At 43.2% G+C, this 13,107-nt stretch overlaps 1 protein-coding gene across 2 annotated transcripts in view; it reads right to left on the bottom strand.

Moving 5' to 3' along the window:
• Positions 1–13,107, bottom strand: part of LOC109937759 (SH2 domain-containing protein 3C-like) — a 152,743-nt gene that overhangs the window by 10,679 nt on the left and 128,957 nt on the right. For both annotated transcript variants that reach the window (XM_048613726.1, XM_048613727.1), the window contains 4 exons: positions 4,769–5,217; positions 3,713–3,837; positions 2,531–3,186; positions 1,187–1,302 (listed from right to left, as the gene is read on the bottom strand). In XM_048613726.1, coding sequence (XP_048469683.1) covers positions 1,187–1,302; positions 2,531–3,186; positions 3,713–3,837; positions 4,769–5,217 — 1,346 coding nt within the window. The remainder of the gene's footprint in view (positions 1–1,186; positions 1,303–2,530; positions 3,187–3,712; positions 3,838–4,768; positions 5,218–13,107) is intronic.

Below are 13,107 nucleotides of genomic sequence, written 5' to 3'. Positions count from 1 at the left end.
ATGGAGACAAATGTGAGGTGGTTTCCAGCCTTTGAAAGCTTGGTGGGAACTCACTACTTCAGTTCCAAGGGCAAACTTGCTGTGTTATGTAGCTCACAGAATGTGGGCATCTCTGGCAGGGCCAACATTTAATGACTGCCCATAGTTGCCCTTGAGAAGTTGTTGGTGAGCTGTCTTCTTCAACCACTGCGGTTCATGTGCTGTGGGTTGACCCACAATAGTGATAGGGAGGGAGTTCCAGAATTTTGACCCAGCAACAGTGAAAGAACAGCAATATATTTCTAAGTCAGAATAATGGTGGCTTGGAGGGGCACTTGCAAGTTTTGGTGTGCTGTTCAACTCACAGACTGAGGCAGCACTGGTAGGAATGTCAAAATTGGTCTTTATTTTCCCAGGCAATAGAAGGGAAGATGAAAACAATCAAAAGCGCTTCTGCTCCAGGTTACTCTCTAGTGACTCCATTCTGTAATGGCAATCATTGAGAAAAAGTCTGTTTACCCTCCATGTCTTAGAATTCTGATCTGAAAAAAGTGAGCACATGGATGCAGAGAAAAGCTGGGAGATCAGTATCTTCAGGAAAGGGGGAAGAAAATGACAAAGTCACTCTCTTTCCCTCAGGAAAGAAAAATGAGAAAAGGATGTTTCCTCTTATGGGTGAGTCCAGATTAAGGAATGCTGTTTTAAAATTAGGGGTCACTCTTTTAAGGAAGAAGGGAGGAGGTTTTTTTTCTCTCGGAGGGTTGTGCAACTTTGGAACTGTGTTCATCAGAAGTCGCAATGGGAGTGGATCATTGCATATTTTTTAGGCAGGGGAATCCAAAGTTATCAGGGTAATTGGGAATGTGGAATTCAAAACACAAACAGATCAGCCATTATCTAATTGAATGGCAGAACAAGCTCGAGGGGCTGAATGGTCTATTTCTCCTACTTTGTATGTTGGAATGCAAAATATGAACTCAGTTTGTAAATGTGTGCTGTAGTAGATGCACCATCTAATTGAGTATAAGTAAACAGGTCTGTTCAAATATAGCGTTGTTGTCCCACTGAATTCAATAGAGATTTTACGAATTGATGCCAGACTTATAAGAAGCTGTTGCTATGAGTCCTTCTGTTTTAAAGTAAATGAGCTGCCACACAGCCAAGAATACAGAACGTGGTTTGCATCACGACTCTCTGCTTCTCTCACCGTTCCAATAAGTCGAGTCGGAGCTGGTGCCCATGTGGAAGAGTGAGTAACTCCAGGCCTGAGCTCACTCCCATCTGCTTCTGCCGTTCCTTAGAAACAGCCAGTATCCTAGCAACCTGTGTGGACAGGATGTAAAGGAGATTAATCAACTTGCACTCTCAGCAATTACGCAAACACAAATAACAGGCATCACATTCACCCACTGAATATCGATCTGTTTATCAAACAGCATCTTGCAGTTATTCTGCCAAGTATGAAACATCAAGAATCTTGATTAACAGTTTTGGACGAACATTTTTCTCACAAACAAACATAATAAATACTTGGAATCCACGTCTACCTTCAAATATACTGAAAGATTTTAACTTTAGTTTAAAAGAAAAGTGTCGCTATTGTCCCAAAAACTATATTGAACTGAGATTTTGGAACAACCAATAATATGCCAACAACATTGTTTCAAGATAAATAAATAAAACAAAATCAATACCTTTTATTTCCTCTTTTAAGTTTGCTAACTCCTGTTAGTATAAAATGTTTTTGGCTTAGCTACCATCTGCCATCCCATCCAAGTGACCACTCTTGTTGTGAAGGCCTCAGTAGTGAATGTCCAAATTGTATTCAACTGTAGTGGCATCACAATTGAACTATCCCAGGCCGACTTCATATCCCTTCCCTAGATCAGTACATCTAATTCCTGGCTGAATCTAGCTAACACTGCAGAAAGTGTATCAATTATTACCTTGCTGGCCTATACTGTTTCAGTTTGACTCACTGGTAGCACTTTTACTCTAAGTCAGAGGCTGTGGGATTCAAAGTCTAGTGTGGATTTAGGTGTATGACGTCGGCTTATAGCTCAGTGCAGCACTGAAGGAGTGTTGCATTGATGGTGGCACAAATTTTTGGATGAGGCTTTAAATTATTTCCCTGCATACTCAGTCAGGTGGATACAGAAAATCCCTTAACACTTCAAAGAAGTGTTCCTGGGATGTCATGGTCAAAATTTATCTCTCGTCCAAAAATAAATAAATAAATAAATACAATTGTTATTTATTTCCTTGCTGTTAGTAAGACTTTGTTGCGCTTAAATCAATTGGCATATGCCTACAAGACTGCAGTAACTGCGCACTTCAGAAGTTATTCATTGGCTATGAAGCACTTTGGGAAATTCTCAGGAGACAAATGGAATGATGTCAATAAAAACTTTATGGCACCAAGCAGTGTCATTAACAACTGGAATATTGAGGTTCTGGTGAGGAATTGCCAAAAAGGGAAGTTTGATAATTCCGCAACTCAAAATTGAAGATACAACTGGGGACAATCAAACCAGCACTCAAATTTTCTCACCGTGCAATCTACTTTTGTGATGTGCTTGGCTGTGGTTTTTGGATCCTCCTCAGCCAACAACTCCTTGACTTTCTTCAGCACTGTCATCTCGAGTGGCTTATTCTCCGAGGGAATAAGTATCAACTGGTATGCATTTGGCTTAAAGGCTGACACCATTTCAATGATCGGGGCTGTGAACTGCAGCACCTCCTCCTTTTCTGTGAAAGCCGGCATTGGACTGAGGAATGTTTCTGTCTCCATGATCCCAAAGTTCGTCTCAGACTGCCAGCTGGAGATGTTGGGATTTTCCTCAACCTTCAACCGTTCTACGTAGCTTTTTGCCATCAGTTGACTTTGCTTGAGGGTCAGTTCTAGCTGCTGTCTCTCCCAGTCAAGGGGGGATGAGGGTCGTAGCTCACAGTAGTGGGTGTGTTCTGCTTCTCTGAAATTATCCGAGGCCTTCCTTTGGGCTGACTGTGAGGAGCCATGCAACGGGGTCGAGTGTGTGCTATTACAGTGAGGCCCACTTGAGGCTTCTGAGGGGCCTCCCCTGTTAGAGTCTTGACACAGTTTGTTACCAATGGGTGGGCTAAGCTGTGGCTCACTAGACCGTCGCATAACTGGCGACGATGGCATCATCCTTGCCACTCGGCCTAGCTGGCTTTTGTGCTTCAAACCTGTGGAAGATGTTACAAAAAGTTAAATGTAAGTGTTCTGATTCGCACACTTCTCTGTCCTTTTTCAAATTATCTCATTGGAGGCTACAGTTCCATGCGGCCTGGACCCCTCCGCATTGCAGTTGGTGTCCATTCTTCATGCACAGGCCTGAGCCGTGATGATTTTTGACAGCGGAAGTTTACTGCAGCCTTAGACAGGGCCAGGCCTGAGATGCCAGGCCTCAGACCTGAAAATAAGCCAGAGTATGGGCCCAAGAAAGAGCTGGATCTCATCTGATGTCCACAAAAAGTGCACTTTCCTTCAGGGAGTCACTGGATAGTGATCAGGAGCAGGACCCATGGCTATTATTCCTCTATAATTGTGAGGCCAGATTTAAAAATAAACTCGCGATGATACTATATTCTATCCTTCAGAACATTACTGATTTTTAAATGATGATTAATGTCTGTTCAGAATTTTGTGAACTGTTTTGTGAATTAACCAATTAGGAGTTTACCATCACAGTACTGCTGATATCCCACTTACTTGTGCTGTATTCTGGAGACAGAGGAATCTCGTTCACTGGAGACATTCCATGGTGAATATCCTTGATTTGGTCCATACTGAGAGCAAAGTTCCGAATTGTTTCCTTGTGATGTGGTGATGGAATACTGGAAAAAGGATAGGGACCGGTGAGAGAACTTCTTCATTTATACATCATTGAGTTGTTAAGAGGCCACAAAACACTCTGAGAAATTTCACCTCTGTTCATAATGTGTGAGTGAAAGTTCCACCCCAAGCGGACCAGAACCACAGGAAGCAGTGGCCTGCCAGCCTCTGTTCCTGGTGTGTGGCCTGCTCAATTTTGAGGACAAAGCCTTGTTACCATCAGGACAGTGGGATGGAGATGGAGGCCAGGTATTTCTGAGGCAGCTAGCCATCTCGAACCACCACCCTGTCAGGCAGCCTGGTCCGCATCCAGGCTGCAAGAATGTACTGGGGGTATCAAGAAAGGCAGCAGGCCTGGTGTTCTGACAGTCCTGAGCAGCACTCCTACTCCCCGTTACCCCTCACAAATGGAAAGAATCCTCTTTAATCAGAGCGGGTAAATCTGTACCTAATGCATTTCACCTAGAGTAATTGATGTCGAACATACATTAGACTCTCAATTTGCTTTTTAAAGACTTCATACGACCACCCAAACCATCACTGTAGCCATGGTGATGAGACAGGGGAGTGGTAAGCTAATTGCCTGCCTACCCCACAGTGGGAAGTCTGAAAATATGGTCTGCTTTAATACAAACTCACCCCTCGGTATGCCCCCTCCCCCTACTTCATCTCCTCAAGGCACCGTCATGTGGTGGCTTCTTTAGTGCTTACCATGGTCCAAAACATCAGCCGAGTGCCTTTTAGGCAATCAGGTGAGTTGATCATGAGAGAAAGAAGGAATCAAGGCTGATGTTTATCCTGCCCTTGACTAACATGCATATCTACACAGAGACAGAGCTTTTTACAGGGCTGTTGTTAATAATTTGATCCTTGTTTTCTTTGGAGGGGAAGCTGAGGCTTTTATTTTGGATTCTAAAACCCCAAAACATTTACCTGTTTCCACAGCTGTCATTGCGGATAATCTTGTCAGATGTCAGGCCGTCCGTCATAGTCACACTGCGCCTCTTGATGTATCCACCTTTCTGGTTGGTTGTTGGATGGGTCAGGCTGTGTTTCCCATTGGACAGTCCATAGCTGGCCTCCAGGTAGCGGAGAGGGAGGGTGCGGTTGATTGGAGTGCAGATGATGGCACCGCTCTGTTCAGAGACCGGTTTGCGGTTCCCAATGTAAAACCTGACCAGAGCAGGGATGTTGTCAAAACTCTCCCTCTCAAACAGGTACTGGATGTGGGTGTAGGCCTCATTAGGTTTGATCATCACCTTGTTGATTTTGAAATGCAGGGGTTCATTTTTCCATCGACAGGTCAGCACATAATCACCAACACATGTGAGTGAGTCGCGAATGACAAAATCTCCATTCTTCTGTACCAGGTTCTCAGAAACCTGAAAAATAGAAGTTTATTTTTGTTTTAAAAAACAGAGTCCAGAAATATGAGGACAGGATTTAATCCATACACAGCTTGTAACACCATTCAATTAGATCATAGTTGATCTGTATCTTAATAGCCATTTAACCATCCTGGTTCCGTAGGCTTTAATACCATTGCTGAAACAAACATCCATCAATTTCAGTTTTGACATTTTCAATTAACATCAACTGCTTCTTGGTGAGAGTTAGAGTTCAGGTTTTCCAATTTCTAACCTCACTCAATGCTTCATAAATTCTAACAACCAATACCTCAGCATCATCTCCATTGATGGACTCATTCGGTGGATTTTTACAGAGGCCTGAACAAACTGGGCTATGATGAGAAATCTGGGGAATTACATGAGAAGATGGGCAAGGCCTTTCTCAATGTCACTGTATTTTCAAACAGAGTTACCATAAGACCGTAAGATAAAGGAGCAGAAATAGGCCATTCAGCCTATTAAGTCTACTCCACCATTCAATGAGATCATGGCTGATTTGATAATCCTTAACTCCACCTTCCTGTCTTTTTCTTATAATCCTTGATTCCCTTACTGATTGAACATCTCACTGTCTAGCCTTGAATATACTTAAATGACTCAACAGCCCTCTGCGGTAAAGAATTTCACAGGTTCATTATCCTTTGAGAGAAGAAATTCCTTGTCATTTCTGCCTTGAATGTGTGACCACTTACTGTGTGCTTATACCCTCTGGTTCTAGACTCTCCCACAAGGGGAACAACCTTTCTGCATCTACCCAGTCAAGTCCCCAAGAATCTTGTATATTTCAATAAGGTCGCCTTTGATTCTTCTAAATTCCAATGAGTAAAGGCCGAACCCACTCAATCCAAGGTCTTTTTCCCAAAACTCGAGGATATAGGTTTAAGGTGAGAGGGGAAAGATTTAGAAGGGAGCTGAGGGGCAACTTTTACACGCAGAGGGTGGTGTATGTATGGATCAAGCTGCCAGAAGAGGTGATGAAGTTGGGTACAATTACAACATTTAAAAAGCATCTGGATGGGTACATGGACAGGAAGGGTTTACAGCAATATGGGTTTAATGCTGGGAAATGAGACTAGATCAGTTTAGGATGTCTGGTTGGCGCAGACGAGTTGAACCAAAGAGTCTATTTCCATGCTGTATAACTCAATTACTCTATGACTCACCTTTTAAGACAGTTTCTCCATACCTGGTATCAGGCCTATTGAACTTTCTCTGGACTGCCTGCAATGCCAGTATATTTTTCCTTCATTAAGGGGCTCAAAGCTGTTCACAATAGTCCAGCTGTGATAGAACTAATACTTTCTATAGTTTTAGCAAAACTTCCCCACTTCTTTAGTCTATTCCCTTTGAAATAAAGGACAGCATTCCATGTAACTTTCCTATTGCCCAATGAACTTGAGTGCTAGCTTTTTGTGATTTTATGGATGAGGACTCTCAACTTCTTCTATGTTGCAGCTTTCTGCAGTCTTTCTTCATTTAAGTAATATTCAGCTCCTATTCTTCCTGCCAAAGTGCATAACCTCACATTTTCTCACATAATATTTGGTGTCATCCTAACCAGTTATCATCCCACCTATTTTTGCGCCACCTGCAAACTTGGCTATAGTACAGTTATCAGCATCGAGGTGAAATTCTCGCCAAACAATACAAGATGTCTATTAAAAGGCATTGTTACTTAACAGTATCACTAACAATGAATTTCATCTCATTGCTGTACAGCTTCCTATTCTATCACCATCCATGAGGAAACAAGTCATTGACAGCTACTGCCATGGAAATCAGAGCAAGTAACTGGTGACTTCGGCTCACCACTTGCTCCTCTGGATTGGCATCTGGCAATTGCCAACCTCTCAGAACTCTCACGGCACTTCTGTGATTCACTTGCAAGACTCTTTTGCACTTTAAAGCTACACTTAGAGGCACACACTGGCAACTAGCATTGAAATGCTGCAGCAAGGGTACATTACAAAGGGACGGGGCCCAGCTTACAGACTGGACCAGGCTGTATCTCAAACAGTAACTCAGGGCTGCTTGCTTGCTCTCTTAGTGCTTAATCACTTAGTGTCTACCTGCAACCCTGCTTGCCCTGCGTTTTAGCATGACGGGAGTTAAGCCAGAACCTAACAGCTTATAGTCCTGCTGTTTTGACTTGCTGTTTTGCTTTCACACAGAACCAAGCTGCTTGTCAGTAATGATAAGTCCAGTGCTGGACAGCATGCTGTATGCCACAGTGAGACACCTACAGTAATGGCCATGTCTCAAAGTGTGTGTGTGTGTGTGTGTGTGTGTGTGTGTGTGTGTGGTGGTGGTGGGGTCGTTCTTCTTCAACTCAAGGGGGTCTGCTGTCATCAGCTAAGGGTGCAGTCTGCACACAATCCAGGGGCTGGGTCACAGTCTATCGTCCACTTTGAGTGGTCACGTTCATGGAATATGTCCATCTACAGTCCAGGAATTTTGCTATGGTCAGTCCCATTGAGCTATCAGAAGCAGTCAGGAGAGTTGCATGTTTTCCATCAGGGAGAAGCAGCAGTCCAAGGTCTGTCTGTCACAGCTGGTCATGGGGCAGGAGAGTAATTAGTTGTGTGGGTCCCCACATTAAGCTGTTGAAAGGAGAACGGGGTTGGTGACAAAGAACAGATCTATGGCAATAGGTGATGGGAGCATTCAAGTTGGGGGAGGGGGGGAAGCAAAAGCATCTGTTGAAGTGGGGACAAGGGCAATGAGGGGGAAAGTGAAGGTACAAAGTGGGTAAGCAGTACAGAATGGAAGGCTACGGGGGGAGCATAGCAGGCATCTTCAAAGTGTAATGTCGGGGCTCAGGGAGCAAAGTGGAAACTCGGAGGTGTAGTTGTAGGGGAGGGGATTGGTAAAAATGAGCTGTTCAGGAGATGCAAGGCAAAAGAGCACACGGAAGCATCCAGGTAGAGCCCACCGCTGAGGGTGTCTGCTGCAAGCTGCATTCCCTGCCATCACTTACTGTTTTTTAGAAGCAGCTTGCAACTAATAAAACCTGGGGCAGTGTCCGGGGGCACTATGGGTAGTCAGTGTCAATTTGATGGCTGAAATAGCAGGTTCCACTTCTGCTGGACAGGAGGACATTAAAGGGACAAAGGCATTAATCATGCACATGCAAAATATACCTACACTTTATTTGCAATCATATTATTGAAACGCACACAGTCTGCATTTGGGGAGTTCAAATGCTGGTCACAGGAGATGTCCACCACGTCACTGGCCTTGCAAATTGCACACAAAGATCTCAATGAAGCAATTGTTATCACCACCAACTTTAAAAGAGGCAGATTCTGGCCACACCTACACACTACTTACAAGACTTCCAAGGGCACTGTGGTGCACAGAACCGATCCCCTCTACACATCCACTCTGAGTATAATGATAAACCTGACTGCATGTATTGCTAACTTCTGTGGTTCATGTGGGGCTGGGGTGGAAAGTATTCACAGTGCATGGAACAATCCCAACAGATTGTTCTGGTTGCTCACTTATCCGGTGCAGCTCCTCCATCAAGCAGGTGGCTGTCCCAAAGAGCCTTGAGAACTCCATACATGGCCCTCATTGTCAGGATTTAGTATTTCTTAAGGTATGGAGAAGTGTGTGCAGTCATTATCTGTGGGTAATGCCAGCACTGAACCTTCTCTGTGCTAAGTACCTGTTCTGTTCCATATGTTCCCACATAGATTCCTGCCAGCAGGAGCCATGAACCCAGCCACTGTGTAATGTTGGTCGCTGTAGCTGCCTTGCTAAGAAGGTGAAGGCAGATGAAGAAGAGGGTAAAGCTGTAGGGAACCTCAGAATGTGTTGGAGCAACAGGACAGCCAGGGTCTGTCGTCTTTGAATCTATTTCCTTAGATGAACAAGGTGCAGTGTTGATGAAGGCTCCGTATGTCCTGGGACACTGTAATGGAATTGTGCCAACTGCTGGATCAGGTGTTGAGACCTACAGTAATGTGGGAATCCCTTCCCAGGAGCTGTAAAGGTGACAGCGGCTTTGAACTTTGATGCAATTGGCTGCTTCCAGAGTACGTTGGGCGACTTGTGTGAGATCTCTCAGTCATGCACTTACAAATATATCAGGACAGCGACTGATGGCATCTGTGCAAGATCAGACTGGTCCATTTTGTTTCCCCATCATGAGGTCCGTGCTGCAGTCTGGGCAGTAGCATTCAGAAATAATGGTTTTCCGCAGGTGCAGATGCCATCAACTGCATGCATTAACACGGAGTGAGTTGTATTACAGAACTGCAGAGTTCATCAATAGGAAGGCCTTCCAATCCATTAATGTTCAGATTCCAATTCTTGGAGATGTGATTCCACTACCCTGGTAGCTGCCCACAATCTTTACATCCCAGAGTACTCTCATTTACCTGCTGCATTTAAGGGTTCAGATACCTTACAAGGCTGCTCAATGGAAAAGGGCTACCCTCTGCAACCATTGCTGATGACACCACTGTGCAGCCCTCTGTCCTGTCTGTTGTGAGAACAAATACAATGATGCCTTGTTTTGACTGGGGCCATGGTGGAGCTGACAATACGGCTACTGAAGATATGGTTCTGCTGCTTGGACCAGTCATAGATGGGACCTGCAATATATTCCAAACATCATCCTGATGTGTTGTGCTCTGCATAACTGAAACAGACAACAAAATGATATAATAAGGTGTACAGCTGGATGAACACAGCAGGCCAAGCAGCATCAGAGGAGCAGGAAGGCTGACGTTACGGGCCTAGACCCTTCTTCAGAAAATTCCAGAAAACAAAATGATATGTTGGATACTGAGGAACTGGCAGAGCGGGAGCTGTCTTCTGAGGAACAGGACAAAGACATTAAGTTAGAGGAAGCTCTCTTTATGCATGAAAGTGCTCAGCTGCATCACGCAGTACACACCAGACAGAACCTGACTGATATTCAGTTCCAGTAGATGTGGCAAACTATTGTATAATGTAAAATAGTCATTGGTCATCACGCCAGCATTTCATTTGTATTGTGGGGCAGCCTGCAGATTCTATTCATTTTGCTTCAGTTTGCTTTTGATGAAGAAAATCTCATCTCTGTCCAAATGCTTGCATGTCTCTGACAATACCCCACTGGACAAATGATAAGACGCAAGTCTGCAATGAGCATCAGGGACAGTTGATTCAGAGAGGTTAGTAGGATGGGATGTAGCTAACGACATGGAAGCTGTGTGACCTGGTAGTTAGACAGTGACAGGAGCTGCATGTGCCAGAAATTCTCAACCGTGCCAATTACATGGGGTGAGCAGCGTGTGCTGGGGCTGTTTTGCTACCACATTGACAGTGAGAGGCAACTCCACAATACCAATGCTTAGTCAGTATTCACCCAGGGTTTAAAGATGGTGCTGGCTCCCGGAGCGTCAATCTATTCCAGGAGATCCAATGAATTGTGAGTTCCTCCAGCTATGGCGAGTGATAGAATCACATTAGCATTGGACCAAAGGGGAATCATAGATCCATGGTAGATAGTTAATGAGGCAAGTTTGGGGTGCTGCGGTGAGAAATCTCACTAGGCTTCATACTGTGAAACTCAACAAAATTGACGCTTAGCCAAAATCTTGTAAGATTCAGCCATCATGACACTCCATGTGGTAGTTATTCATACAAACTTGGGAGGTCTCAGGTTTCACCTGCACTTGATGCTATGCAACCATTGGCCTTAATATCTATGTGTCAGGAGTTGGGGAAAATCAGCCAGCGTTTCTACTCCTGATTACTGTCCAGCAACCTGTCGCTGTAAAGCATATTTGTGACCATGCAGCTTTTCCAAGAAATGGAATAATGCCAGAATGGGTACATTAAGTGGTTGAGACTGACACATTGTTGGAGCAGAATACTAGGTCCTTTGTTGCACTGTACCTGAAGTGTCAGCACTCATCACTGATTGCGGGTAACTGAAGAAACAGTTTGTTCCACCATTTTGTATCTTGCCTGGATGGGCACAGAATTTGTAGAAAAACAGACATATAATGAAGGATTAGTGTTGAAGAAACTGAAAAGTTGTTGACTATATGTTGGGCTGTCAGCTGTACCTCAGCCTCGCCACTCTGTGGTGTATATTTATGTCAGTTATGGATACAGCAGTAAAAATGTCAAACCACTTTCATGCAGAGGAAAAGCAGAAAATCTATTGCAGTTGTTTACTCGAATTTCAGGTGACTATCTCTTTTGATCGCTGGATTCATATTCATAGAAATACACAGGGGAGCTATCACCTTGACATTTCAATTTGTTTTTGAATCTGATTCATTTCCGGTAACTGACTATTTTTTCCTTGTCAAATGTTTTACTTTGAAAGCACTGACAGAATCATGGATATTTAGTGAACAGGAACTACACCTAAAAGTAATGTGATACCACCTCATTGTATAAACATCAGACACATTCTCTTACATTCTTCTGGCCAGTCCTTCAGGAGATAGTAACCAATTTACTCTAATTATGAAATCGCGGTCACAAGAAAATTGTATAAACTGTTGAGCAATTTTACAAATCACACGGTAATTAATGATGAAAATGGCAATGAGATCCATCATACCAATCCACAGAAACCTAATGTTCCACCATTGCAATATTACCAGTTGTTTCTTCAACTTCTAAAGTTTTCACCTGCACTGGTCTATCTGAACTCCACTCTTTATAAACATAACTTTTGTGTGTGAAAGAAAAATCTTTATCAGTTTTGATGTCAAAGTTTCCTTTTTCCTAGTTTAAAACTGTATCCTTTTATCATATTTGTCAAATTTATCTTAATTTTCTAAAATTACCTTTATCATACCCTGAATATTCCAACAATTAGCTATAGGGTTCCTATGTTACAACAGTAATTATACTTCAAAAAGTACTTCATTGGTTATAAAGCATTTGAGACATCCAATGATTATGGAAAGCACTATGTAAATACAAATTTTTCTTTCTTTCATTCCTTCCTAATAATATGTAAGTACAATAGTTTACACATTCCTATATTAATTTTTGCACATTTAAATGTTATCAGACACAAATATACATTTCAATTTTAATTTTTTTTCTGCTTTCGTTGGCAATCAGTCATTAATGAGTATCACCATCCACCTAGGAAGTTCCATGTCACTGGTAATGAACTCTATGGGTCCTTGTGTGGCCGATAAGCCCAATCCCAGAGCAGGTGCTTCCAGAATGTGGGATTTGTCCTTGGCCTCGAGTTTGCTGGCACTCCTTTGTCAGGCTTCTTTTCCATAATTCCTCTTGTCAATGGGTTGTCTTGAAGAATTGTTTTCCTTCATAAAGGAGGTTCCCTCCAACTTGGTTTCTTCTGACCGAGGGTATTGATGTCTAGGTTGTATTTCTTGAGGAAAGCCTTCATGGAGTCTTTGAAGCATTTTTCAGTCCTCTTCCTGTTCAACTGCCTTCCTTGAGATTTGCTTTGTCAGTCGGAACTCTGGCATCCTAAACAGATGGCTGGGACAATGGAATTGGTCAGAGATAATCATGGCTTTGATGCTGGTGCTCTTGGCTCCTTCAAGTTGCTGATGTTAGTACATCTGTCCTGCCAGCTAATGCAGAGAATGTGTCTCAACAGCATTGATGGTACTTCTCCAAGCCTTGAGATGACATATATATCTAGTCCATGTTTCAGAACCATATAGAAGAATCGGAAGGATGACTGCCTTATACTCAAGGATCTTGGTATCCGTACAGATGACACTGTTGTTGGAGATTCTTATCCTTAGGCTTGAGCAATTGGATTTTCTCTTTTAAAGCCAGCAGGAAAGAGAAATGAGATAACAAGGTGTAGAGCTGGATGAACACAGCAGGCCAAGCAGCATCAGAGAAGCAGGAAAGCTGACG

This window comes from Rhincodon typus, chromosome 28 (genome assembly GCF_021869965.1).
Source record: "Rhincodon typus isolate 14 chromosome 28, sRhiTyp1.1, whole genome shotgun sequence".
Taxonomy (NCBI): Eukaryota; Metazoa; Chordata; class Chondrichthyes; order Orectolobiformes; family Rhincodontidae; genus Rhincodon; species Rhincodon typus.
This window is presented reverse-complemented; position numbering and strand designations above follow the sequence as displayed.